This window comes from Phoenix dactylifera, chromosome 13, assembly GCF_051530095.1.
Source record: "Phoenix dactylifera cultivar Ajwa chromosome 13, Ajwa_hap1_PhDact_Kaust_v1.1, whole genome shotgun sequence".
Lineage (NCBI taxonomy): Eukaryota > Viridiplantae > Streptophyta > Magnoliopsida > Arecales > Arecaceae > Phoenix > Phoenix dactylifera.
The window spans coordinates 25,540,344-25,566,411 of record NC_143202.1 but is presented as its reverse complement, the minus strand read 5'-3'; the positions used below and the strand labels follow the sequence as shown (position 1 = coordinate 25,566,411).

General features: G+C 38.4%; 1 protein-coding gene and 2 long non-coding RNA genes across 3 annotated transcripts; 1 reads left to right on the top strand and 2 right to left on the bottom strand.

Moving 5' to 3' along the window:
- The first annotated feature begins 13,299 nt into the window (after positions 1–13,299).
- LOC103711092 (putative indole-3-pyruvate monooxygenase YUCCA10) lies at positions 13,300–20,781 on the top strand. The gene is made up of 5 exons (XM_008797096.5): positions 13,300–13,433; positions 19,125–19,718; positions 20,002–20,235; positions 20,393–20,515; positions 20,614–20,781. The coding sequence occupies exons 1-5, from the start codon at positions 13,419–13,421 to the stop codon at positions 20,779–20,781; spliced, it is 1,134 nt and encodes a 377-aa protein (XP_008795318.4). The 5' UTR covers positions 13,300–13,418.
- Positions 15,190–16,833, bottom strand: LOC149751476 (uncharacterized). Its single transcript, XR_016398260.1, has 2 exons — positions 16,432–16,833; positions 15,190–15,844 (listed from the first exon to the last, which is right to left on the bottom strand). It is a non-coding gene; the product is annotated as an uncharacterized LOC149751476 (long non-coding RNA).
- A 1,865-nt stretch (positions 20,782–22,646) lies between the features above and the next one.
- On the bottom strand, positions 22,647–24,290 carry LOC148700292 (uncharacterized). The gene is made up of 2 exons (XR_016398258.1): positions 23,889–24,290; positions 22,647–23,301 (listed from the first exon to the last, which is right to left on the bottom strand). It is a non-coding gene; the product is annotated as an uncharacterized LOC148700292 (long non-coding RNA).
- Positions 24,291–26,068: the final 1,778 nt, after the last annotated feature.

The following is a 26,068-nucleotide window of genomic DNA, read 5'->3' as shown; positions in this document are numbered from 1 at the left end:
TAATTACTCTTCCATATCCAAGCATGTACATAGTAGATTTATCACTTCTTACTCATCGCTGGCTTTGGCATTCAAAGTCATCATCCATATCATAAGCTAGATTATATTTTTGTCTCTGAGATTCCTGGATTCAGTGACAAACTGAGAGAGAGGGGGAGAGAGGGAGAGGGGGGGGGGGGGAGAGGGAGAGAGAAAGGTTGAAGGCCATTGACGGGGTCCTTGGAGAGCCCCAGATCTTATGACGGACTAAGAGAGAGTTGGGGAGAGAGAGGGGGAGAGACTTACCTGGGGGAGCTCATCGTCGTCGTTGTACAATGGTGGCATCGACTCACGAGGATGGAGGCGGCCAGGGTTAGGATTTCGAAATCATTCAAGCTTCGATCAGAGGAGGGGCATTGTTTATATCCTGAACTGAATCAATGAATCATGCCAGTAATCGACCAATCCGATTTGGTATGCCGTGAATTAGCTAGTTCGGCATGGTGTAGCTAACCATGGTCTAATTTGCGAAGATCAAAAAATGCAAAATTTAAACTATTAAATATGAAGAAAATAGAATCTTCTAGGGCTCCTGTATTTTTATCACATTTTAGATATTCAGATTTGTTAATTCTCTGCTTTTGTGCTAGTTAAATACATACAGATTTTTATGTTTTGAATTTCCAAAAGTATGATATATTGACATGCCACAATATAGGGATATATATTGGCCCATCTTTTTAGGATAGTTGCAACTTGCAATAGTTCTTGAAACACTACTCCAAGTAAATGGTAAAGAACATTTTAGTGCTTCAATTAATCATTTACCCTTTTTAAGAGAGTAAACCCAAACATGTTAACAATCTTTATTTCAATTCAAGTGGATACATAAGAAATCATAACAATGATGAAAGCAAGCAAACCTTATTCCAACAACATGCGTTGTGTTACACTGAAGTTTTAACTATTGATGCTGATGGAGGTGCTAATTACCAACCATCATGGTACGTGTTGTCCAAATTGTCACGTCTTGCATCATGCACGAAAAAAAATTCAAAAACTCTTTTAAAGTACAAGTTTAAAAAAAGTATTAAATTATTGTCGGGTCGAGTACTAATATGGGGTACTAGTTTTAGGCCAACATAATAGTATGTGCCAACTGACTGTATATTGCCGACACTTAAAACCATAGTTTCACCATCTAGTACTATAGTGATTATGTCCCCTCGAACCCTTTTAATGAATCTTATTCCAATAACTCGATTTCACTCACATGTTATAGTCTCGCAATTCTCCTCCCCCCTCCCCCCTCCCGATGCAATGCAAAGAATAGAGTGTTTCTATCCTTTCTTGCAAAAGAAAAAATCAAAATAGCAAAATCATTAGCTCTTTAAAACCTAGGATTTCTAGTACTATTTCAACTCCATGAATCTGCTGGACTCCCTTATCTCCACTAGGTGCATGCAGCCTAATTGCTGTATAGCATTTTGATCAATAAAGCACAACATGATCTCATTTGTAAATATGTTATCTTCCTTTATGCCTTTGCTCCAAATTTGCATTTGCACATCGTTAACCTGCTCATTTTGTTGGAAACATATGTTTCAATTTTACCCAATCATTATGTGGCTGGGGTGTCGTTTGCACATTTTTAAATTTTTTAAATTTCCTCTCGTGGTTTGACCATGAATTGGGTCAGTTAGAGGATTACCTGGCTCTTTTTCACGCCTCACTTAAGAGGACTTAACAAATATGCAAGTGATTATAAGGACAAGAATAATAGCTGAAGCAAATCAAAGACAAAAATTAAAGGAAAGAAAGCAAATACACTGACTTAATTCGATTAAAACTCATACATCCTTGATGACATAATTGATTGAGAGCACCAATCTTGCTCTTCCTCAAAACTGTTGGCATGTATTTGTTATATTTTAGCCTTTAAGGCTTCTCCATGATTTATAGTTAAACAGCTTTGACTATCAAAGCATTCTTAAGGTTATTTTCGTATTTTATCCTACCTTGGTTTTCACTTCTTTAATACTTTGGGGGATGGCCTGATCTTGAACCTTTTTCACTTTCCTTTAAATTCTGACTTAGCTGTACATGTTAGGTGAATAGTATAAGAACCCTATATGCATACAAATTGCTAAAGTAGCTTTAGAGAAAAGGGGGTTTTTGACAGTAATCCCAATATATTTGAATATGACCGTGTGCCATGATAAATATGAATAATGATAGTTCTATTCCAGTTTTCCTTTATGCATCATTAAAGCTTGGTTATTTTTCAATAAGAATTCCAAATAGGATTCTTAGGCACTTGAATATCGGATATTTTAGCTAAAGCTTCATGCATGAATTCTTGCATGCCCGTTGGAGATTCATACCCATGCACATTTTGAATCAAGATATTTAATTTAGTTTAAAGGGTACATGTGAGGCCACCCTTGACTACATATTGCAGATCTATTGATTTTGTGATACATATTAGAAATGTTGTTATCATAAAAAATTATCTTTGAGATAATTAAGGTACTTGACCAAAAACCCATTAACTCCTGAAGAATTGCCGTGTACTGGAAATTACAAGTGATTGAAGTATTCGGAAATATTATGCAATCAAAATATATGAACAATTACTGTCAGTCCTTAATGATATATTTTCTTTTCAACTTTATCTTTTAAATGATTGCAGTTTTGAAGTATTAACTAGTAGGGCAAAAGCAAGTGGTTTTGTGTCTGTATTCTTTCAATCAAAATGTAAATTAACCCAACCACTCTAGCATGTAGATGGTCTCTTAAGTATGGTTGCTGATCAGTCTGACATTGAAAGACATAAAGGAGATATGATGTTTATACCTATTGATACATGATCCTCTCATAGACAGGGATCCATGCCATATTGTTGTATATCAAATAGCATGTATTTAAGTAGTTATAGTTAAAAGCTCGTAGTTGGATCTTGGGCCAGATCGGCCGGTCCGCCCCACGATGTGCACCGACCTTCTCATCCCTTCTGCCGGCGATGCTCTCATGTCCTTAACTGGATGGGTCGTGCCTCTAGCACTGTTACTTTGAGAAATTAGAGTGCTCAAAGCAAGCCCATGCTCAGAAAATCCATTAATTTATGGTACTGATAATGGTGTTATCATCGGAATGGAACTTGCACATTTTATGTGATAGATTAATGAATTTTCTGAGTGTATACCCTTCAAATATGTAAAATTGCATGAATACCCTTGCAAAGTTGCTATATATATATATATATATTCTTTTAAATATTTTTTTTGCATATATAACTATTAAAACTATTTCAATCATTTCAATTTTAAACCTCTCATTTCATAACAACACTAGATGGCGTAGGTACATATGATGAAAAAATAAAAAAATATATGCGCAAAAATGTATTTATGAGGGTATACAAACAAATAGCAACTTTGTAAAGGTATTCACTCAAATTCGAATATTAAAAAGCATATACTTATAGGGGTGCAAATGGGTCGGGTCGGGTGTGACCCTGAGTGACCCCGACCTGATCTGGTTTTTTATTCGGGTCCTAATTTTGGACCCAGACCCGACCTGGTTGAAGATCGGATCGGGTCGGGTCCGGGTCGGGTCCGATTCGGGTCCGGGTCGGATCGGGTTCGGGTCCGAATCAGGTCCAATTTTTTGTGCTTTTGGAAAAAGATTTGGGCAAACCTAATTTGGTCATATCATAATTATGAGGTGCTGGGTGACCCATGACTCCAAAGACTTGCTAAGTCATGGGTGACCTTGAGTCAGAACAGGTGACCCATGATTAACTAAGGCCCTGTTTGGGGGAGCTGTTGGCAGTATAGCTGTTGGAAGTAGAGCTGTTAGAAGTAGAGCTGTTGGAAGTAGAGCTTTTATAAAAAGCTGTTTGCTGTTTGGTAACTACATTTCTAAAGTGCTGTGGCACTTTAACATTTGTTTAGTAAACAAACTGAGAAAGTACTTTTGTATGACAAAATGACCATAAAGGACATTACTAGTATTATACAATAGTGCATAATAAAATATAATATATATTAATACATAAATATATGATATAGTATAATATTAATGTAATGTAACATAATATTATTATAATATAGTACTATAATATTGTATACTATAGGATAATAATTTAATATAATATTAAATTATTTAACATAACATAATATTATATTATATTATATTTATAGTATAATACAATAATAAATATATAAAATATTATAATTATTAATATAAATTAGTTTTTTACTCTTTTGATGACCATTTATTTCTCTAACAAATTTTCTAACTTGGTGAAAAAATTGGTTAAATAATTACTAATATTTTTATTTATTTATTTATTTATTATTTTATTTCATTGAAATATATTTATTTATTATTTTATTTATTTATTTATTTGTTCATTTATATACATATTTATTTATTTATTTATTTTTCTTTTTTTTTCTTTTTCTTTCCTTTTCTTTTTTTTCTTCTCTTTTTTTTTCTTTCCTTTTCTTCTTCTTTTTTTCTTTTCTTTTTTCTTCTCTTCTTCTCCTTCCTTCCTCTCTTTCCTTCTTCTCCTTTCTTCTTCTCCCGCGAAGCCGGCGGCGCCGGAAGGGGGGCCGGGCCGCGGCGGCCGCGGGAGGGGGGCCGGGATGCCGGGCCGCGGCGGCCACGGGAGGAGGGGGCTCGGGAGGGGGCTCGGGAGGGCGGGCCCCGACGGCCGCGGGGGGAGGGGGGGCTCGGGAGGGGGCCGGGACGGCGAGCCCCGACGACCGCGGGGGGAGGGGGGGCTCGGGAGGGGGCCGGGACGGCGTGCCGCGGCGACCGCGGGGGAGGGGGGGCTCGGGAGGGGGCCGGGACGGCGAGCCCCGACGACCGCGGAGGGAGGGGGGCTCGGGAGGGGGCCGGGACGGCGTGCTGCGGCGACCGCGGGAGAGGAAGGGCTCGGAGGGGGCCGGGACGGCGTGCCGCGGCGATCGCGGGGGAGGGGGGCCTCGGGAGGGGGCCGAGACGGCGGGCCAGCCGGGGAGGCAGCGGCCATGGCGGCCCCTTCCTCCCCTTTTTTTTTTTCCTGTGTGGTGGGTCGCAGCGGCGGGGGGCTCGGGTGGGGGCTGGGGGGCGCGGCCACAGGTGGCCGGCGTGGTGGCTGCCTCCCAAAAAAAAAAAAAAAAAAAGGAGGGCCGGCGGCATTGAGGAGAAGGAGATAGAGAGGGAGAGAGAGGGGGGGATGGTGAGAGAGAAAGAGGCGGTGCGATTGAGATTTTTGGGAGGAAAAAGAAACTTTTAAATGGGGGTATTTTGGTCAAAAATACAGCTTCCCGACAAAGCTGAAAACAGCGTTTTCGGAAAGCTCCAGAATTGAGCTTCTGCCAAAAAGCTGTTTTCAGCTTCCCGCAAAAGCTGAAACAGCTTCTTGGAAATTTTACCAAACACACTTTTTTACCTAAAAGTACTTTTGGAGGGCCAGAAAGTGCTTTTTGGCCCTCCAAAAGCTTCCCCAAACAGGGCCTAAGTCGGTCTACAAGCCAAATGTCATACCACGCTATTTTTTATCTATATGACTGATTGGACGGAACTTGGTGTCTCCCAGCTCCACTCTTACGAGGACAAAAAAAAATCCCAGACCGTCTTCCAAAATCCAATTCCATTGCAGAAAACTGGCACATGACCCATATTCAGTTTAGTGTTCCCTCACTTTCGCCCTTCAAATGTTAAAAGAAACAAAAGCCCAAAAACAGAAGGAAAAAAAAAAGCCAGCTACCGAGACACCAGAGGTATCAACAGTGTAATAGATCGAGAGAGAATCCTGACGGGCCGAGTGTTCCCTCACTTTTCCTTCTTTTTTTTTTTTCCTCTCTCTTTCTCTTCAGATCCATTTGGGTCGGGTCGGGTCCGTTCGATAAACCCAGACCCGACCTAGAAAATGAGTCGGGTCCAATTTTAGGACCCAACCCGGACTCGCGGATCCTAAAATTCGGGTCGGATCGGGTCTACGTGGGTCGGGTCGGGTTGGGTCACGGGTTGACCCGACCCATTTGCAGCCTTACATATACATGACAAAAACCCTAAATTGATTGTTATGCAAGAAGAAAAGACCACTGGAAACTCAAGAATTTGCTCAATATAACAGCCCGTACAAGTTTCTTTAGATATTCCAAGAGTTCTAAGGAACATAGGATGATACTAAAGAAGGGCAGGATCAATCTGTTTATAACTGTCCTCTTCCTCTTAGATGTAGCTTCGATATTCAGCAAACATATATTGTAGATTACACTTCAAATCTGCCATACATGCTTCAGATAACATCAGAAAAGGATCATTGAAAAGGTGCTTTACATCCGCGTCTAATAACTCATTGTTTCCCAGCACTACTACCCCAGATGACAAGCTATCTGAAAGTTAAGCTCCAGAATGTTGCTGGCTAAAAATGATCAAAGAGAGGGCACTGCATCAGAAATTGTGTGTAAAATTAAGCTTATCGGGTAAAACAAAAACTAATGTAAGTTTCAAGTCAGGATTAAAAATTTTCAAGCATTAAGCAAGATGTTTAGGAAGAGTCCATGGAGATTAAAGTCATCCTGCTGCAGGTAGCAGCTGTGGTGAAAGAACTATATCCAAATTCTAGGAATCTAATAGATTTCAGAAATGTTCTTGTGAAGTCTTGGTCTATTTGATACACAACAATATGGCATAGATCCCTGTCTAGGGGAGGACCATGTATCAATAGATATCTCCTTTATGTCTTTCAATGTCAGACTGATCAGCAACCATACTATAAGAGATCATCGTTACATGCCAGAGCGGTTGGGTTAGTTTACATTTTGATTGAAAGAATATCGACACAAAACCACTGCTTTAGTCCTACTAGTTAATACTTCAAAACTGTAATCATTTAAAAGATAAAGTTGAAATATATATATATATATATATATATATATCATTAAGGACCGACAACAATTGTTAATATATTTTGATTCATAATATTTCTGAATATTTCAATCACTTGTAATTTCCAGTCCACGGCAATTCTTCAAGAGTTAATGGGTTTTTGGTCAAGTGCCTTACTTATCTAAAACTCAATTTTTTGTGATCACAACATTTCTAATATGTATCACAAAATCAATAGATCTGCCGGATGTAGTCAAGGGTGGCCTCACATGTACTCTTTAAACTAAATGAAATATCTTGATTCAAGATGTGCATGGGTATTAATCTCCAATGGGCATGCAAGAATTCATGCATGATGCTTCAGCTAAAATATCCGATATTCAAGGGCCTAAGAATCCTATTTGGAATTCTTCTTGAAAAATACCAAGCTTTAATGATGCATAAAGGAAAACTGGAATAGAACTATCATTCTTCATATTTATCATGGCACACAGTCATATTCAATTATGTTGGGATTACTGTCAAAAACCCGCTTTTCTCCAGAACTATAGCAATTTGTATGCATATAGGGTTTTTACCCTGTTCACCTAAAATGTACATCTAAGACAGAATTCAAATGAAAGTGGAAAAGAATCAAGATCAGGCCGTCCCCCAAAGTATCAAAGAAGTGAAAACCAAGGTAGGATAAAATATGGGAATAATCTTAAGAATGCTTTGATGGTCAAAGCTGTTTAACTATAAATCATGGAGAAGCCTTAAAAGGCTAAAATATAACAAATACATGCCAATGGTTTTGAGGAAGAGAAAGATTGGTGCTCTCAATCAATTATGCCATCAAGGATGTATGAGTTATGATCGAATGAAGGCAGAGCATTTGCTTTCTTTTGTTTAATTTTTGTCTTTGATTTGCTTCAGCTATTATTCTTGTCCTTACAATCACTCGGCATATTTGTTAAATCCTCTTAAGTGAGGCATGAAAAAGAGCCCGGTAATTCTCTAATTGATCCAATTCATGGTCAAACCACGAGAGGAAATTTAAAAATGTGCAAACGACACCCCAGCCACATAATGATTGGGTAAAATTGAAACATATATTTCCAACAAAATGAGCAGGTTAATGATATGCAAGTGCAAATTTGGAGCAAGGGCATAAAGGAGGATAATATATTAACAAATGAGATCATGTTGTGCTTTATTGATCAAAATGCTATACAACAATTAGGTTGCATGCACCTAGTGGAGATAAGGAAGTCCAAAAGATTCATGGAGTTGAAATAGTACTAGGAAACCTAGGTTTTAAAGAGCTAATGTTTTTGCTCTTAGGATTTTTTTCTTTTGCAAGGAAGGATGGAAAACGCTCTATTCTTTGCATTGCATCAGGAGGTGGGAGGGGGATTTGCGAGACTATAACATGTGAGTGAAATCGAGGTAGTGGAATAAGATTCATTAAAAGGGTTTGAGGGGATATAATCGATATAGTACTAGATGGTGAAACTATGGATTTAAGTGTTGGCAACATGCAGTCAGTTGGCACATACTATTATGTTAGCCTAAAACTAGTACCCAATACTAGTCAGCATGACAATAATTTAACACTTTTTTAAAACTTTTACTTTGAAAAGAGTTGTTGATTTTTTTTTTGTGCATGATGCAAGACTTGACAATTTGGATAACATGTACCATGATGGCTAATGATTAGCACCCCCATCAGCATCAATAGTTAAAACTTCAGTGAAACACAATGCATGTTGTTGGAATAAGGTTTGCTTGCTTTCATCATTGTTATGATTTCCTTTGTATCCACTTGAATTGAAATGAAGATTGTTAACATGTTTGGGTTTACTCTCTTAATAAAGGTAAATGAATAATTGGAGCACTAAAATGTTCTTTACCATTTACTAGGAGAAGTGTTTCATGAACTCTTGCAAGTTGCAACCATCCTAAAAAGATGAGCCAATATACATCCCTATGTTGTGACATGTCAACATGTCATACTTTTGGAAATTCAAGACATAAAAATTTGTATATATTTAACTAGCACAAAAGCATAGAATTAACAAATCTAAACATTTAAAACGTGCTAAAAACACAGGAGGAGCCATGGAAGATTCTATTTTCTTCATATTTAATAGTTTAAACTTTGCATTTTTTGATCTTCGCAAGTTAGACCATGGTTAGCTACACCATGCTGAACCAGCTAGTTTAGGGCATACCAAATCGGATTGGTTGGTTACTGGCATGATTCATTGATTCGGTTTAGGATAAAAACGATGCCTCTCCTTTGATCGAAGCTCGAATGATTTCAAAATCCTAACCCCAGCTGCTTCCATCCTCATGAGTCGATGCCACCATTGTACAACGACGACGATGAAGTCCCCAGGTAAGTCTCTCCCCCTCTCTCTCCCTCACTCTCTCTTAGTCCGTCACTGGATCTGGGGCTCTCCAAGGACCCTGTCAATGGCCTCCGACCTTTTTCTCTCCCTCTGTCTCCCCCCTCTACCTCTATCCCCCTCTCTCTCGGTCCGTCATTGAATCTAGGGATCTTGGAGACAAAAATATAATCCAACTTATGATGTGGATGATGACTTTGAATGCCAAAGCCAACGATGAGTAAGAAGTGATCAATTTGCTGTAGACATGCTTGGATATGGAAGAGTAATTGTCTTTCAACTTCAACATTGTACAGTATTGACAAAGGTCAATTTCAGTCGACTGCCAATTGTTTTCCTTCTTTGATTGAAGTCTTCTTCTTTTGTTTTGTAACATTTCTATCAGATTTAAAGAAGCCAATGTATTGGCAGTATGTATAGTTGAAGAAGGGTCTACCTGTCAATCTTTATCTCGACAGTTGATATAACATCTAAAGCTAATTAATTTAATGAAAAATATCTGTTTGGCGGTCCTTGCATGTTTTTTCATGCCAAAGAAAAATCATAATATTGACACACACAGGTGATGATGTGAAGCTAGAGACATCCAAACCAGCAGGATTAACTCCAAAATTATGATTAGTTGTTTACAGTAGACTTCTGAGGAGCCTGGTTATTTTTAGAGAACTAATACTGAACTAGTACAGATGGTATGTCTTCTATCATTCGGTTCGGGCTGGTACGGCAGACTATGATTCGAAGTATCATTCGCAACATAATCAGTGCTACATCATCTTTTGGTCTATTTACTATACCTCGACTTGAAAATGAGTGTGGATAAATTTATTACAATTTTAAAGGGAATACAACAAAGAGAGGGCGAGATCAGTAAAATAGTATAACAGATCAGCATATTAAATTTAACTGGGTATTTAGTTCAAGATTTAATAGGTATAGTTTTAGCTTTAGTTTACTGGGTTACATATCATATTGTGGTTATCCTCTTTTCTCCTTTTCTTTTTATTTTCTAAATGTTATATGTTAATATTGTACTTGTCACGCCCTAAATCCGGATCATGACACGACCGTGCTATTGCAATCTTATGCACACAATAACACGAAGCCACTTAAAATTTCATAACAAAAATAAATAGTTTCATTTACTAATGTCATAACATTATTCATGAAGTTGGAACAATACAGAACTTCTAAAATTTGATTATTACATAATATTTTCAATTACCCCGACCTTGAATAATACCAAGCTCCCAGCTCCTAGTAGTCTTATTTATCTGTAGGAAAAAGATAGGAAAAAGATATGAGCTACACAGCTCAGTAAGTAACCAAGTACTATCTTATTGGATCAAGTATAATTATGCCAATGCAGTATTTAAGAAGCTAACAGTTAGGCAAAATAAAGCATTTTATAGATGATATACACAAATCAGGTCATAAAGCAATGCATGTTCCATCAATGAAAGTTCATAAATATGAATATGCATCATATAAAATTCTTGCCATATTCATGCTTTGAAAATCGTGCTCTCAGATGGTAGTGCAGCTATGGTCACTATTATTACCCGTGACAGGGCCGTAATATTTGCCAACTACTATTACCCGTTGGCGGGGCCATATGCCGAGCTATTATAACCCGCTGGCGAGGGCCATAATCTTTGCCAACTATTATTCCCCATTGGCAGGGTCTACACCAAGCTATTATAACCCACTGGCGAGGGCCGTATGCTGAGCTATTATAAGCCGCTGACGAGGGCCGTATATAGCAATCTGGGAGTTTATAAATCATTATTCTTTTTCTTTCATAAATCATAATAATCATAAACAGGTTGGAAAATGATAAATGGCATTATATAATTTAAAATGCATAAACATGCCTCAAATATCATTATTCATACAGTTTAATATAATCATAATTCATAATTCGTACACCATCAAATATTCATAAAGGATGCTCTTTAATCAAATTCATGAATCACATGCAATCATATACCTGATCCTAATTTTGAAAAAAATATATCATAACCAATACATTTTCATAATTTTAAATAAACAGTAATTTAAAAACTTTAAGATCAGTGCCAAGGTTACTTACAGCAATTTGCTTTTCAATTCCTAGGTTTAGGTGCCAATTCTTCAATTACCTATCATCATCATCAATTTACCTGTTAATTGCATGTTCAATTTCATTTATTTATATTCTTTCTTAATTAATCCGTTTACAACCCAACTATAGAACTTAATTTCATTTTTAGGTCCCTAACCTAGTTCAGGTCTAGGTCAGCTACTGGTTCAGACCTGATTCAATATTTGATTCAGGTCTGATTTAGTTTCTGGTACAAGTCTGAGCCAATTTCATCTTCTGGTTTGGACCCAAGAGCCTTCTATTAAGGTTTGTGCCCTTCAACCCAATTAGTTTCTAGTTCATAACTACTTGGCTCGGACCGAGCCCGGTCTGATTACAGGTCTACTTCAATAATTCAGCCCATGGCCATTGAGGTCCTTTCTTCCTCGGGTTTTCTAGTTTGAAATTGGATTATTGGGCTTTGACTACAATAACCCAATTTCACATTTAAGTTCAACTATGGCCCACCATTTTTTTTTCTTTTCTTTTCTTTTCTTTTTCTTTTCCTTCTCTACTCTTTTCTTCTTCCTTCCCGAAGCTTCTCCCTTTCTTCTGCCATTTCCACCGCGATCTCCTCCCCCTCTTCTTCTCCTCTCCTCCCATGAGGCAAGAAGGCTCGGGAGGGATGGCTACGGCCGACGGCGCTCGGCGGCCGGCCTGCGGCGGCCGCGGGCGTGTGTGCTTGCAGTCGTGCCCGTGGCCGTGCCCGGGGCCGTTTCGGCAGTTCGTGGCCGCGTCGGCGTCCCGCATCCCACGGCCCGCGGCCGAGCCGGGCGGTGCCTGTGGCCGAGGGTTGGACGCCGACGACCATAGGTACGTCTCTCCTTCTCTATCTCTTATTCTTCTTTTCTTTAGTCTTGTTAACATGGGATAAAAATAAAACAGGGGTTAGAGTTACCTCGCTTCGGAGAGAAGCTGCGGCTACTTTCTCCGACGGCACCGGTTGGGGGTTCGGGAAAGCCTATCCTCAGGAGAAACAAGAAGAAAGAGGCTTTGTGAGGGAGGAGATGAGATCTGGAGTCCCCTTTTCTTCTCTCTGTTGTTTTATAAGGCAATGCACCACGGTCGTGGCCCGCTCACCACCGCGATGCTCGTGGCGGTTGAGCGGAATCCGCGGCCACTCAAGAGACCGCGGAGTTGCTGCGACGTCTCCGCCCTCATAACGCACACTGGAGTCGGCTGGGCCTGCCGGTTTCAGCCCTTTTTGGGAGCCTATTCTTATAGTACTATAGAAGTATGGAACAAATATAATAGTTAAAAACTTTTTATCCTTCAATGTTGATTGATTTTTCAATATCCACTGACACAACATCAAGGTGGAAGCTAAATTACAACTGAATGTATTGCATCAAGACAGACAGCTTGTTTCTCTTTAGTTAGGTCCTCTGTTTTATGGTATTAGGACTATAGCTTCAAAATTGCATCTAGAGCTTAAGGGCTCGTTTGGTTCGCAGGAAAAGGAGGGGGGAAAGTGTGGTCAACGGGAAAGTAATGAAATGCTTCTTGTTTGGTTGGAGTTTTCAAAGGAGAGAGATGGGAAAGTTGTATTCCCATGGGAATATGATTCCCACATTTCATGGAAAAGTCTTTCCCATGAGAAACATGGAAAAGTTACTTTCCCATGAGGTGGGAATCACTCCTTTTTTATTTTTTTCCAAAAAGACCCTTCAGCATTAAAGAAGCATTAAAGAGGCATTAAAGACCTAATTTTTATTAAGGGCATAATAGAAATTATACTTAACTTTCCTAGGAAAGTGGATGGTCAACCAAACATAAGCACTTTGGAAATTTGTCACTTTCCCATGGTTTACCAAACATGCCAAAAGTACTTTCCTAGGTATCCTCTTCCTGGGAATATGATTCCTAGGAATCATATTCCTAGGAGGGAAAATACTTCCCGCGAACCAAACGAGCCCCAAGTTCTTGATGGGAGATGAGTTTATAGGTAAGGTGCGAGATGGTGATTCCTGCATTCTAGGACCATATGGAAATTGCATCCAAGCTCTCTATCCGCTACAGCAGCTAAAAGAAACATATATCTTATGCAGTCAACTGTGGTAATATCAATTGATAGGAAAAGAGAAAACAAAAGAAAAGAAAAAAAGAGGGCTGTGCCATACCTGCTGAATGTACTCCATGGTCTTCAATCCGTTGTCTTTTTTCCTAGTCGTCTTCAATCCGGTGGGATCGGCTCAGGAAAAAGGAGTTGGAGAAGAAGAGACAGGCGCCCGGGAGGGCTGTCGTGTGGGTTGCGGGGCCCAAACCCGGAAACGTGGATTTACCACAGTGGAAGAAAACGAGGCTCTTTTCCAGCTCTTTAATTTATGGTCCCTTTCCCATACCAGATACCATGTTACCATGCATCGTGTATTTTAGAGAGGGACTGAGAATTAAAAAGGTTTTTTTTTTTTTTGGCGAGAGTCCGGTCCACGTGTAATATCATATCACTTGTCCATCATTTCAGACTATATACATATCACTTGTCCAATTTTAAAATTTTCTAAATCGAAAAAAATCCCTAGATAATAGAAGAAAAAGAAGAGAGAGAGAGAAATTAATATTTGTTTTTATGTAAGAGGGAGAGAGAGATTGCACACATAGAAAGGGGGTAATGGAGAAAGAGAAGAGGTGAATCAGGCAAGCGTATGCCAGGGTGCAATGAGGAGTTCTAATCAGCCCTTGTAGGGAGAAAACGCGTTTAATCGACCATATTATATACGATTTAGAATTTGAATCCTGCACATATAATGATTTGAGGAGATAGACAATTAGTTAGAAAGAATGACTTGATGTGCTTTATTGTATTTGCAGAGAGTGTGTGTGTGTCTATATATATATAAGTATAATCTAATTTAATTGAAATTCCATAAATTTTTGGAAAGCTAGATATACATGTTCCTTGATATTAGATATATCTGTATAGTATGTACAATAATGGAAGTCAATAATAAGAAATTTTATGATTGTATGGAGTATAATATGGAATTGGATTCCAATATTTGTCCATGATTATAGATGGTAGGAACATAAAAATGTATCCCAATGACCGTCTATTATTGCAGGGCTTATTGACTTGGTAATTAATCCTTTTTTTGGAGAGATGAGAGTGTGCATATTCGACTCAGTTGCCTAATACAAATATAGAAAAAATAATTCAACAAGTATAGAAATGAATTCAAATGATTGTGGAGAGACAAGAGCTAATAGAGATATGTGAGAATGTTTGTCAAAGACAACTGCTAGTAGGCCTATCATAGGCTAGGCTAGGTTTTGCCCAAAGATCAATACAATTTACTTAGACTTGGGCCCTTAGCCTGGCCCAGCTTTCAATCCTATATTTCGGCTCAACCCCAGGTGGGTTTTGGGCTTAGGATTAGATCTCAGACTTTCTTACCATTTTTTTTTAGATATCAAAATATTTAAAATATTTTAAATACAAAAAAAATAGTCTGTTCTGGTACTTTTTAGAGCTTGTACCGATGCTTATATGCGTCAAAAAATTTGGCGCTGATGCTTTCAAAAGCATTGTGTAGGTGGGAGTAGAAACGTTTTTTGCCAACGCTTTTAAAAAGCATCGGTAAAAATTGAAGCTTTGCTGACGGTTATAGGGATCGGCATATTTTGGAGTCCATCGGCACTAGTAAGCATCGGCGAAAACCGAAGATAGGCCGATGCTTATAAGCGTCGTTAGAGTTAATTTTTTTGCAAAAAAAGTATTTAAAAAAATTAAAACTCTATTTCTGTTTCAAGAAGCATCCTTTGTTTCCATTCCAGAACTAAAACTTGGTACTGACAGAGAACCAGAAAAAAAAAAAAGAAACAAAGAAAGAATTCATTACAATTTATCCAAAGAACATGACAGTTAAATATTGTAGAAGGAATTTCACAATGAAACCCAATGTAATCCAAAGAAGAATCTCAAGTAGAGTCACACCAGTGCCGTTCACCAACCCAGAGGTCCCCCGTTGCTCATCAGCCTCTTCCTCAAATCTAAATATATCATTCAAGACATTACCACCTTTATCCTGGGTGGCAAGGAAGAAAGACTGAATGAAGCTTCTCCTGATGTTTTCCTTCCCTATGAGGTACCCAGTTATGAGGACGAGCACCCCACTATCAAGCGGTTCCTGAGCATCCACCACCTTTATCTCCGCCCCGAACTCTCTATAGTCCATAGACAGTATCTTCTCGTTGATCGCCTTCCCATCAATCCAACCATGCAACAGAAAAACCAATTAAATCAGAAAAGAAAAACCCGAAGCAAGAATTGCCATCAAGCACGATCAATCTTCATTTTTTTCTTATTTTTCTCTACTTTCTCTCATCAATGAAATTCAAAGATGTTAAATTCCTGCAAGAAACAAGGACAAGCTTACTTGCATGGTGGTGATCGAACTCATGAACCCTGAGCCTTTGGCTGGCCGAGCTTACTGTTCCCCAGGTAGAAGCGGTAGATGAGCTCCGGAGACTGGTGAAGGATATGGTTGTGAGGACCTGTGCGGGCGTGTGTTTAGTCCCACATCGGTTATTCGCTGGGTAGATCTTGGGTATTTATACAGGATCAAGGAACCCAAATAGTAACTTCCGGCTAGCCATTTTGGGTGAGGTCCTGGGTTGTTACAAATGGTATCAGAGCGGACCCGGCCCATAACCTATGTGGACTAGGGGACACTGCAGCACGGATCTATTGGGGCTGACTACGGGCCAATCGTGGTGTTTGTGATTAGATTTGAATAGATATGAACCCTTAGCCTGACGAGGACGTCAGGGCTTGAACGGGGGGAGTATGTGAGGATCCGTGCGGGCGTGTGTTTAGTCCCACATCGGTTATTCGCTGGGTAGATCTTGGGTACTTATACAGGATCAAGGAACCCAAATAATACCTTCCGGCTAGCCATTTTGGGTGAGATCCTGGGTTGTTACAATGGTGGTATTGGTGAACAAGGACGTTCCCAAGCTGCCAACAATCCAATAAATCAGACAGCAACGAACCTTTCTTCGCATTCTTAAATCAAGAAGAAGAAAAATAGAGCCCAATCGGATTGAGACGCTTACCCCTTGAGCAGAGGGGGGAGATCCGCTAGGAGCCGACTGCTTGGAGGTCGTGCCGTGAGTCGAAGGTCAACAAGAGCTGGAATAACCCTAGTTCGCTGGGAAATGGAGCCAGTGCCATGCATCAATGGAAAGAGTCACGGATTGATCCATCTAGCCCCTAGTATCGGATCCAAGGAGGGATTGGAGTTAAAAGTCGCGAAAATATGGTTTTTCTCCTTCGATCCGTCGAGCGCTCCCAAGGGCTTGAGGTGAGAGAGGAGAGCCATCTCTTCAGCGACACAATCCGCTTCGGGGGAAAAGGGGGAGGAGGAGAACGAGGCCGTCGAAGAGGGGGACGAGAAGGAGGATGAAGCGGGGGAGGACGAGAAGGAGGCCATCGTTATTGTTGTTGGCTATCATTGTTGTTGTAGTTCTTAATACCATCATAAATAGCTTGAATGACCTATATAAATATAAATTGAGATTCATTTTGATGCATTTTTTTTTGTTTCAAATTGCTCCATTCATACAAACAGGGTAAAGAAGAGAATTTATGCATTAATTGGTTTAATAGGTTGCAGATTAAGAATTTTTCAAATCAAAAAATCGTTCAATGATCTACCCATCGTTCACGAGCTATAGGATGATGTCGATGATTTACCACTATCATCATCGTCATTGTTTCAGTTGTTGTTGCTGCTCTTGTTGTTGTATATAGCTTGTATGGCATCTATAAATATAAATTAGAATTTGCTTCTTTTTTTAATTTCAAGTTTCCCATTCATTTAAAGAGGGGTAAAGCAGAGAAATTATATTAAACCGTTTAATAGGTTACCAATTTTAAGATTTTCTAAATCAAAAAAAAATCCTAAGATAGTAGAAGAAAAATAAGAGAGAGAGAGAGATTAATATGTATTTTTATGTAAGAGAGAGAGAGAGATTGCAAACATAGAAAGAGGGTAATGTAGAAAGAGAGGAGGTGAATCCGGCAAACATATGCCAGGGTGCTATGAGGAGTTCTAATCAGCACTTGTAGGAAGAAAAGGCATTTAATCGATGATATTATATAAGTTTTAGAATTTAAATCATGCACTTATAATGATTTGAGGAGATAGAAAATTAGTTAGGAAGAATGACTTGATGTGCTTTACTGTATTTATGGAGTATATATATGAATATATAGGTATAATCTAATATAATTCAAATTCCATAATTTTTGGGATAGCTAGATTTAAACTAATGTCCTCCTGTGGGTATGTGTTCCTTTTTACCGTCAGAAAATCCACTATAAAAGAGGGAGATGGTGACACCTTCGTTTGCATTTTTTTTTAAGGATATAAAAATGGTTGAAAACCATGATGGGCCATGGATTGGATCAAATTCAATATTCCCTTGTGCAGTCATAATAATTAAAAAAAATGAAATTGTAATATTTCCATCTCTTACTAATATTATGCCGAAAGATTATCAGCAATATGTACCCAAGTCTAAATCAACTCTATGAAACATAACAACATGTGTTATCTGTTTTTTTTTGTCAAGAAGACACCAACTAGATAAGCTCATATGCCGATGTCATGTCGATGAAAATTGTTAGCCATATGAGATGTCAACTAATTTTAAACCCTTTTTTCATTTTATTACCATTGCTTATGGTCAATATCTGCTTCCTTTTATTTGTTGTAGATTGTTTCTAGTTCTAAATCCAAAATCCCTTCTTTTTTAAGATTACTTGGGCAGGTATCATGGTAGAATGAAGCCCTCTATATTTGATGAATATGCAAACAGCCAAGTTCATCAGCCTTTGCAAGATCTCAAATCTTCCCCCAGGTACGGTCCAATATTTTAAAGTTCAAAACTCGGTAAACAACAATCTTGATGGAGAAGGCAAAGAGAGTGACAACCAACGTTTAATCTTTCATATTCACATGAATCTTGATGTAGTGAACTTTGCTGTGCGATGACTCGAGTTGTGTGACCCTCATCATCCAATGGCCATACAATAACCACATGATGCGACCTCAGAGTGCAGCGCATGAATTTGTTGAATGATTGGTGGACTGGTAAACTATCGAATATAGAAAGGATATCATAGTTTTCCATCAAAAAAAAAAAGGAAGAGGAAAGCATAACATAGTTATATATGCTTTCAAATTCTACCGCAAAACCTTGTCTACTAGAGGGACAGACAATAAAAAAGAAGCACAGTTGCAACTTGAGTGAACAAAAAAATTCAAAAACAAAAATTATAAGCAACATATAATAGAATTTGGTAATTATCAAGCATATTTCAAGGTTTTGCATCTACGGTTTATTTTAATCATCTATTTGCTTAGCAACCCGAGTTTCTTATTCAATCAAGTATTTATAGTGCAGGTGTGTCTCCCTTCCTTTTTTTAAAAGGAATATGGCCATTTCGAAGATTAAAAAATAGAAAGTTCTGCTTTTACTAATTTTGGTGAAATTATTGCAAATCTTATCCATATACAAGATAGAGATTGATATTGACCATGGTCATTACTAGATTTAGTGAAATAATAGCAAATATTAAACCATTTCAAAAACAAAAAGGGATATTGGTGCATGTATATAAGCAGGAGGATGCAATGGGGTCGGCAAGTGGGATAATTTAGGGTGACATTCGCGACACCATCCTTCTAGCCAATTTGAAGCCTTTGATCTCATCAAGGTTACAATGAAGAAGGAGGTGCTAGCTGATCGTGGGAGCTGGTCCATCAGGCCTTGCCACTGCTGCATGCCTAAACATGTTTTCCATTCCAAACATCATACTAGAGAAAGAGGATTGCAGTGCTTCTCTTTGGAGGAGGAGGGCATATGATCGTCTGAAGCTTCACCTTGCCAAGCAATTTTGTGAGCTGCCGCACATGCCTTACCCTAGCACGTTCCCAACCTTCATACCCAAGGATCAATTCATCCAGTACTTGGATAACTATCAAGCACGTTTCAAGCCGAATATTGTTTATTGCACTGTTGTTGATTCTGCTAATTATGACAAATACAAAGGAACATGGAGCATAATGGCTTGTGACAAGGTCACGGGGGAGGTCAAAGAGTACACGGCAAAGTTTCTGGTCGTGGCCACCGGAGAGAACGATGAAGGGATGATACCAGATATCCCGGGTTTGAAGACCTTCTCTGGGGAGGTCGTCCACTCTTCTTTTTACAAGTCGGGGGCTGCTTACGCTGGCAAAAATGTTCTGGTTGTTGGAAGCGGTAACTCAGGCATGGAGATTGCTTATGATCTCTCAAACTTTGGAGCAAAAACCGCCATCACCATCCAAAGCCCGGTAACTAGATTTACCTTGAAACATGCTCGACATTAGTATTACAATTAGTTTTATAGGGGTTTGTATGTTTTATATAAGTAGTTGTATCCAATATTTCATACTTGCAAATATAATCAATATCATGCTAGAAATACACAACAGGTTGGATTTGCTATATTTTTTAACACCATATGCCCCTTATAAAAGTACGGTGCAACTAAGAATAATCCATAGGTGTTGTATTTTATTAGTTAGAACATATTTGTCTAGTAGATGTAATTTTGCTTTTGGGCTCTTGTAACAGTTCCATGTGATGACCAAGGAGTTGATACACATGGGGATGGTTTTAGTAAAATACCTCAATGTTCGTTTGGTGGACACCTTACTTCTTATGCTTAGCAATCTCAAATACGGAGATTTGTCCAAGTATGGGATTACAAGGCCAAAACTAGGCCCTCTCTCTCTTAAGATTGCGACCGGTAGATCATCAGTTATTGATGTTGGTACTATAGCAAAGATCAAAAGCGGTGAGATTCAGGTAACTATTTTATTTTTTTTGACGAGCCAAAATTCCAAATTATTTATGCTATTTTACTTTCAATTAATTTCTTCATAATATCATGCAAGAGATAGGCCAAGTAATTCGCATGTGTCTGATTTTGATGACGTTTATTTTGCATGTGTTTATTGAATAGGTTGTCAAAGGGCCATCAAGCATACAAGGCAATGAGGTACTTTTTACCGATGACAAGTCATATCAGTTCGATGCAATAGTTTTTGCAACCGGCTATCAAAGCAAAGTTCAAAAATGGTTAAAGGTATAAGGAAATTGTCAATTGATTTTTTATCATTGGATGTAATTCTTTTCATTTAACTTACTTGGGCTATAGTTCACAAAACTAATATATGGATGTAGGATGATTTTGGTCTCGTTGGCCTAGATGGGTTTCCCATAGCAAAATTTCCAAACCACTGGAAGGGAGAAAATGGACTATACTTTGCTGGGTTTGCTAGAAGCGGATTGGCCGGAATCTCCATGGATGCAAAAAACATTGCTGATGATATAAACATGGCTTATTGTTGATGTACCCACAACTTGTGTTTCATATGATGATGATGATAATCAGTATCGCCTTAATTATTTTTATCATCACCGTCGTTATTGTTGTTGGCTATTATTGTTGTTGTTGTTGCAATTTTTACTGCTATCTTAAATAGCTTGAATGACTTTTATAAATATAAATTGGGATTATTTTTGATGCACTTTTTTTGTTTCAAATTCGTCCATTCATATAAACAGGGGTAAAGAATAGAATTTGCGCATTAATTAGTTTAATAGGTTATCGATTAAGAATTTTTCAAATCAGAAAATCCTTTAATGATCTGCCCATTGTTCATGAGCAATGGGATGGTGTCGATGATTTATCGCTATCATCATCGTCATTGTTTCAGTTGATGTTGCTGCTCTTGTTGCTGTATATGGCTTGTATGGTATCTATAAATATAAATTGGAATTTGCTTCATTTTTTTATTTCAAGTTCCCCCTTCATTTAAAGAGGGATAAAGCAGAAAATTTATATTAAACCGTATAATAGGTTGCCAATTTTAAGATTTTCTAAATCAAAAAAAATCCGTAGATAATAGAAGAAAAGAAGAGAGAGAGAGAGAAATTAATATGTGTTTTTATGTAAGAGGGAGAGAGAGAGAGATTGCACACATAGAAAGGGGGTAATGGGGAAAGAGAAGAGGTGAATCAGGCAAACATATGCCAGGGTGCAATGAGGAGTTCTAATCAGCACTCGTAGGGAGAAAAAGCGTTTAATCGACCATATTATATAGGATTTAGAATTTGAATCCTGCGAATATAATGATTTGAGGAGATGGACAATTAGTTAGAAAGAATGACTTGATGTGCTTTATTGTATTTGCAGAGTGTGTGTGTATATATGTATATATATATATATTTATATATATAAGTATAATCTAATTTAATTGAAATTCCATAATTTTTTGGAAAGCTAGATTTACATGTTCCTTGATATTAGATATATCTGTATAGTATGTACAATAATGGAAGTCAATAGTAAGAGATTTTATGATTACATGGAGTATAATATGGATTTGGATTCCAATATTTGTCCATGATTATAGATGGTACAAACATAAAAATGTATCCCAATGATCGTCTATTATTGCAGGGCTTATTGATTTGGTAATTAATCCCTTTTTTGGAGAGATGAGAGTGTGCATATTCGACTCGGTTGCCTAATACAAATATAGAAAAAATAATTCAACAAGTATAGAAATGAATTCAAATGATTGTGGAGAGATAAGAGCTAATAGAAATATGTGAGAATGTTTGTCAGACACAACAGCTAGTATACCTATCATAGGCTAGGCTAGGTTTTGCCCAAAGATCAATACAATTTACTTAGACTCGGGCCCTTAGCCCGGCCCAGATTTCAATCCTATATTTCGGCTCAACCCCAGGTGGGTTTTGGGCTTAGGATTAGATCTCAGACTTTCTTACCATTTTTTTTTAGATATCAAAATATTTAAAATATTTTAAATACAAAAAAAATAGTCTGTTCTGGTACTTTTTAGAGCTTGTACCGATGCTTATATGCGTCAAAAAATTTGGCGCTGATGCTTTCAAAAGCATTGTGTAGGTGGGAGTAGAAACGTTTTTTGCCAACGCTTTTAAAAAGCATCGGTAAAAATTGAAGCTTTGCTGACGGTTATAGGGATCGGCATATTTTGGAGTCCATCGGCACTAGTAAGCATCGGCGAAAACCGAAGATAGGCCGATGCTTATAAGCGTCGTTAGAGTTAATTTTTTTGCAAAAAAAGTATTTAAAAAAATTAAAACTCTATTTCTGTTTCAAGAAGCATCCTTTGTTTCCATTCCAGAACTAAAACTTGGTACTGACAGAGAACCAGAAAAAAAAAAAAGAAACAAAGAAAGAATTCATTACAATTTATCCAAAGAACATGACAGTTAAATATTGTAGAAGGAATTTCACAATGAAACCCAATGTAATCCAAAGAAGAATCTCAAGTAGAGTCACACCAGTGCCGTTCACCAACCCAGAGGTCCCCCGTTGCTCATCAGCCTCTTCCTCAAATCTAAATATATCATTCAAGACATTACCACCTTTATCCTGGGTGGCAAGGAAGAAAGACTGAATGAAGCTTCTCCTGATGTTTTCCTTCCCTATGAGGTACCCAGTTATGAGGACGAGCACCCCACTATCAAGCGGTTCCTGAGCATCCACCACCTTTATCTCCGCCCCGAACTCTCTATAGTCCATAGACAGTATCTTCTCGTTGATCGCCTTCCCATCAATCCAACCATGCAACAGAAAAACCAATTAAATCAGAAAAGAAAAACCCGAAGCAAGAATTGCCATCAAGCACGATCAATCTTCATTTTTTTCTTATTTTTCTCTACTTTCTCTCATCAATGAAATTCAAAGATGTTAAATTCCTGCAAGAAACAAGGACAAGCTTACTTGCATGGTGGTGATCGAACTCATGAACCCTGAGCCTTTGGCTGGCCGAGCTTACTGTTCCCCAGGTAGAAGCGGTAGATGAGCTCCGGAGACTGGTGAAGGATATGGTTGTGAGGACCTGTGCGGGCGTGTGTTTAGTCCCACATCGGTTATTCGCTGGGTAGATCTTGGGTATTTATACAGGATCAAGGAACCCAAATAGTAACTTCCGGCTAGCCATTTTGGGTGAGGTCCTGGGTTGTTACAAATGGTATCAGAGCGGACCCGGCCCATAACCTATGTGGACTAGGGGACACTGCAGCACGGATCTATTGGGGCTGACTACGGGCCAATCGTGGTGTTTGTGATTAGATTTGAATAGATATGAACCCTTAGCCTGACGAGGACGTCAGGGCTTGAACGGGGGGAGTATGTGAGGATCCGTGCGGGCGTGTGTTTAGTCCCACATCGGTTATTCGCTGGGTAGATCTTGGGTACTTATACAGGATCAAGGAACCCAAATAATACCTTCCGGCTAGCCATTTTGGGTGAGATCCTGGGTTGTTACAATGGTGGTATTGGTGAACAAGGACGTTCTCAAGCTGCCAACAATCCAATAAATCAGACAGCAACGAACCTTTCTTCGCATTCTTAAATCAAGAAGAAGAAAAATAGAGCCCAATCGGATTGAGACGCTTACCCCTTGAGCAGAGGGGGGAGATCCGCTAGGAGCCGACTGCTTGGAGGTCGTGCCGTGAGTCGAAGGTCAACAAGAGCTGGAATAACCCTAGTTCGCTGGGAAATGGAGCCAGTGCCATGCATCAATGGAAAGAGTCACGGATTGATCCATCTAGCCCCTAGTATCGGATCCAAGGAGGGATTGGAGTTAAAAGTCGCGAAAATATGGTTTTTCTCCTTCGATCCGTCGAGCGCTCCCAAGGGCTTGAGGTGAGAGAGGAGAGCCATCTCTTCAGCGACACAATCCGCTTCGGGGGAAAAGGGGGAGGAGGAGAACGAGGCCGTCGAAGAGGGGGACGAGAAGGAGGATGAAGCGGGGGAGGACGAGAAGGAGGCCATCGTTATTGTTGTTGGCTATCATTGTTGTTGTAGTTCTTAATACCATCATAAATAGCTTGAATGACCTATATAAATATAAATTGAGATTCATTTTGATGCATTTTTTTTTGTTTCAAATTGCTCCATTCATACAAACAGGGTAAAGAAGAGAATTTATGCATTAATTGGTTTAATAGGTTGCAGATTAAGAATTTTTCAAATCAAAAAATCGTTCAATGATCTACCCATCGTTCACGAGCTATAGGATGATGTCGATGATTTACCACTATCATCATCGTCATTGTTTCAGTTGTTGTTGCTGCTCTTGTTGTTGTATATAGCTTGTATGGCATCTATAAATATAAATTAGAATTTGCTTCTTTTTTTAATTTCAAGTTTCCCATTCATTTAAAGAGGGGTAAAGCAGAGAAATTATATTAAACCGTTTAATAGGTTACCAATTTTAAGATTTTCTAAATCAAAAAAAAATCCTAAGATAGTAGAAGAAAAATAAGAGAGAGAGAGAGATTAATATGTATTTTTATGTAAGAGAGAGAGAGAGATTGCAAACATAGAAAGAGGGTAATGTAGAAAGAGAGGAGGTGAATCCGGCAAACATATGCCAGGGTGCTATGAGGAGTTCTAATCAGCACTTGTAGGAAGAAAAGGCATTTAATCGATGATATTATATAAGTTTTAGAATTTAAATCATGCACTTATAATGATTTGAGGAGATAGAAAATTAGTTAGGAAGAATGACTTGATGTGCTTTACTGTATTTATGGAGTATATATATGAATATATAGGTATAATCTAATATAATTCAAATTCCATAATTTTTGGGATAGCTAGATTTAAACTAATGTCCTCCTGTGGGTATGTGTTCCTTTTTACCGTCAGAAAATCCACTATAAAAGAGGGAGATGGTGACACCTTCGTTTGCATTTTTTTTTAAGGATATAAAAATGGTTGAAAACCATGATGGGCCATGGATTGGATCAAATTCAATATTCCCTTGTGCAGTCATAATAATTAAAAAAAATGAAATTGTAATATTTCCATCTCTTACTAATATTATGCCGAAAGATTATCAGCAATATGTACCCAAGTCTAAATCAACTCTATGAAACATAACAACATGTGTTATCTGTTTTTTTTTGTCAAGAAGACACCAACTAGATAAGCTCATATGCCGATGTCATGTCGATGAAAATTGTTAGCCATATGAGATGTCAACTAATTTTAAACCCTTTTTTCATTTTATTACCATTGCTTATGGTCAATATCTGCTTCCTTTTATTTGTTGTAGATTGTTTCTAGTTCTAAATCCAAAATCCCTTCTTTTTTAAGATTACTTGGGCAGGTATCATGGTAGAATGAAGCCCTCTATATTTGATGAATATGCAAACAGCCAAGTTCATCAGCCTTTGCAAGATCTCAAATCTTCCCCCAGGTACGGTCCAATATTTTAAAGTTCAAAACTCGGTAAACAACAATCTTGATGGAGAAGGCAAAGAGAGTGACAACCAACGTTTAATCTTTCATATTCACATGAATCTTGATGTAGTGAACTTTGCTGTGCGATGACTCGAGTTGTGTGACCCTCATCATCCAATGGCCATACAATAACCACATGATGCGACCTCAGAGTGCAGCGCATGAATTTGTTGAATGATTGGTGGACTGGTAAACTATCGAATATAGAAAGGATATCATAGTTTTCCATCAAAAAAAAAAAGGAAGAGGAAAGCATAACATAGTTATATATGCTTTCAAATTCTACCGCAAAACCTTGTCTACTAGAGGGACAGACAATAAAAAAGA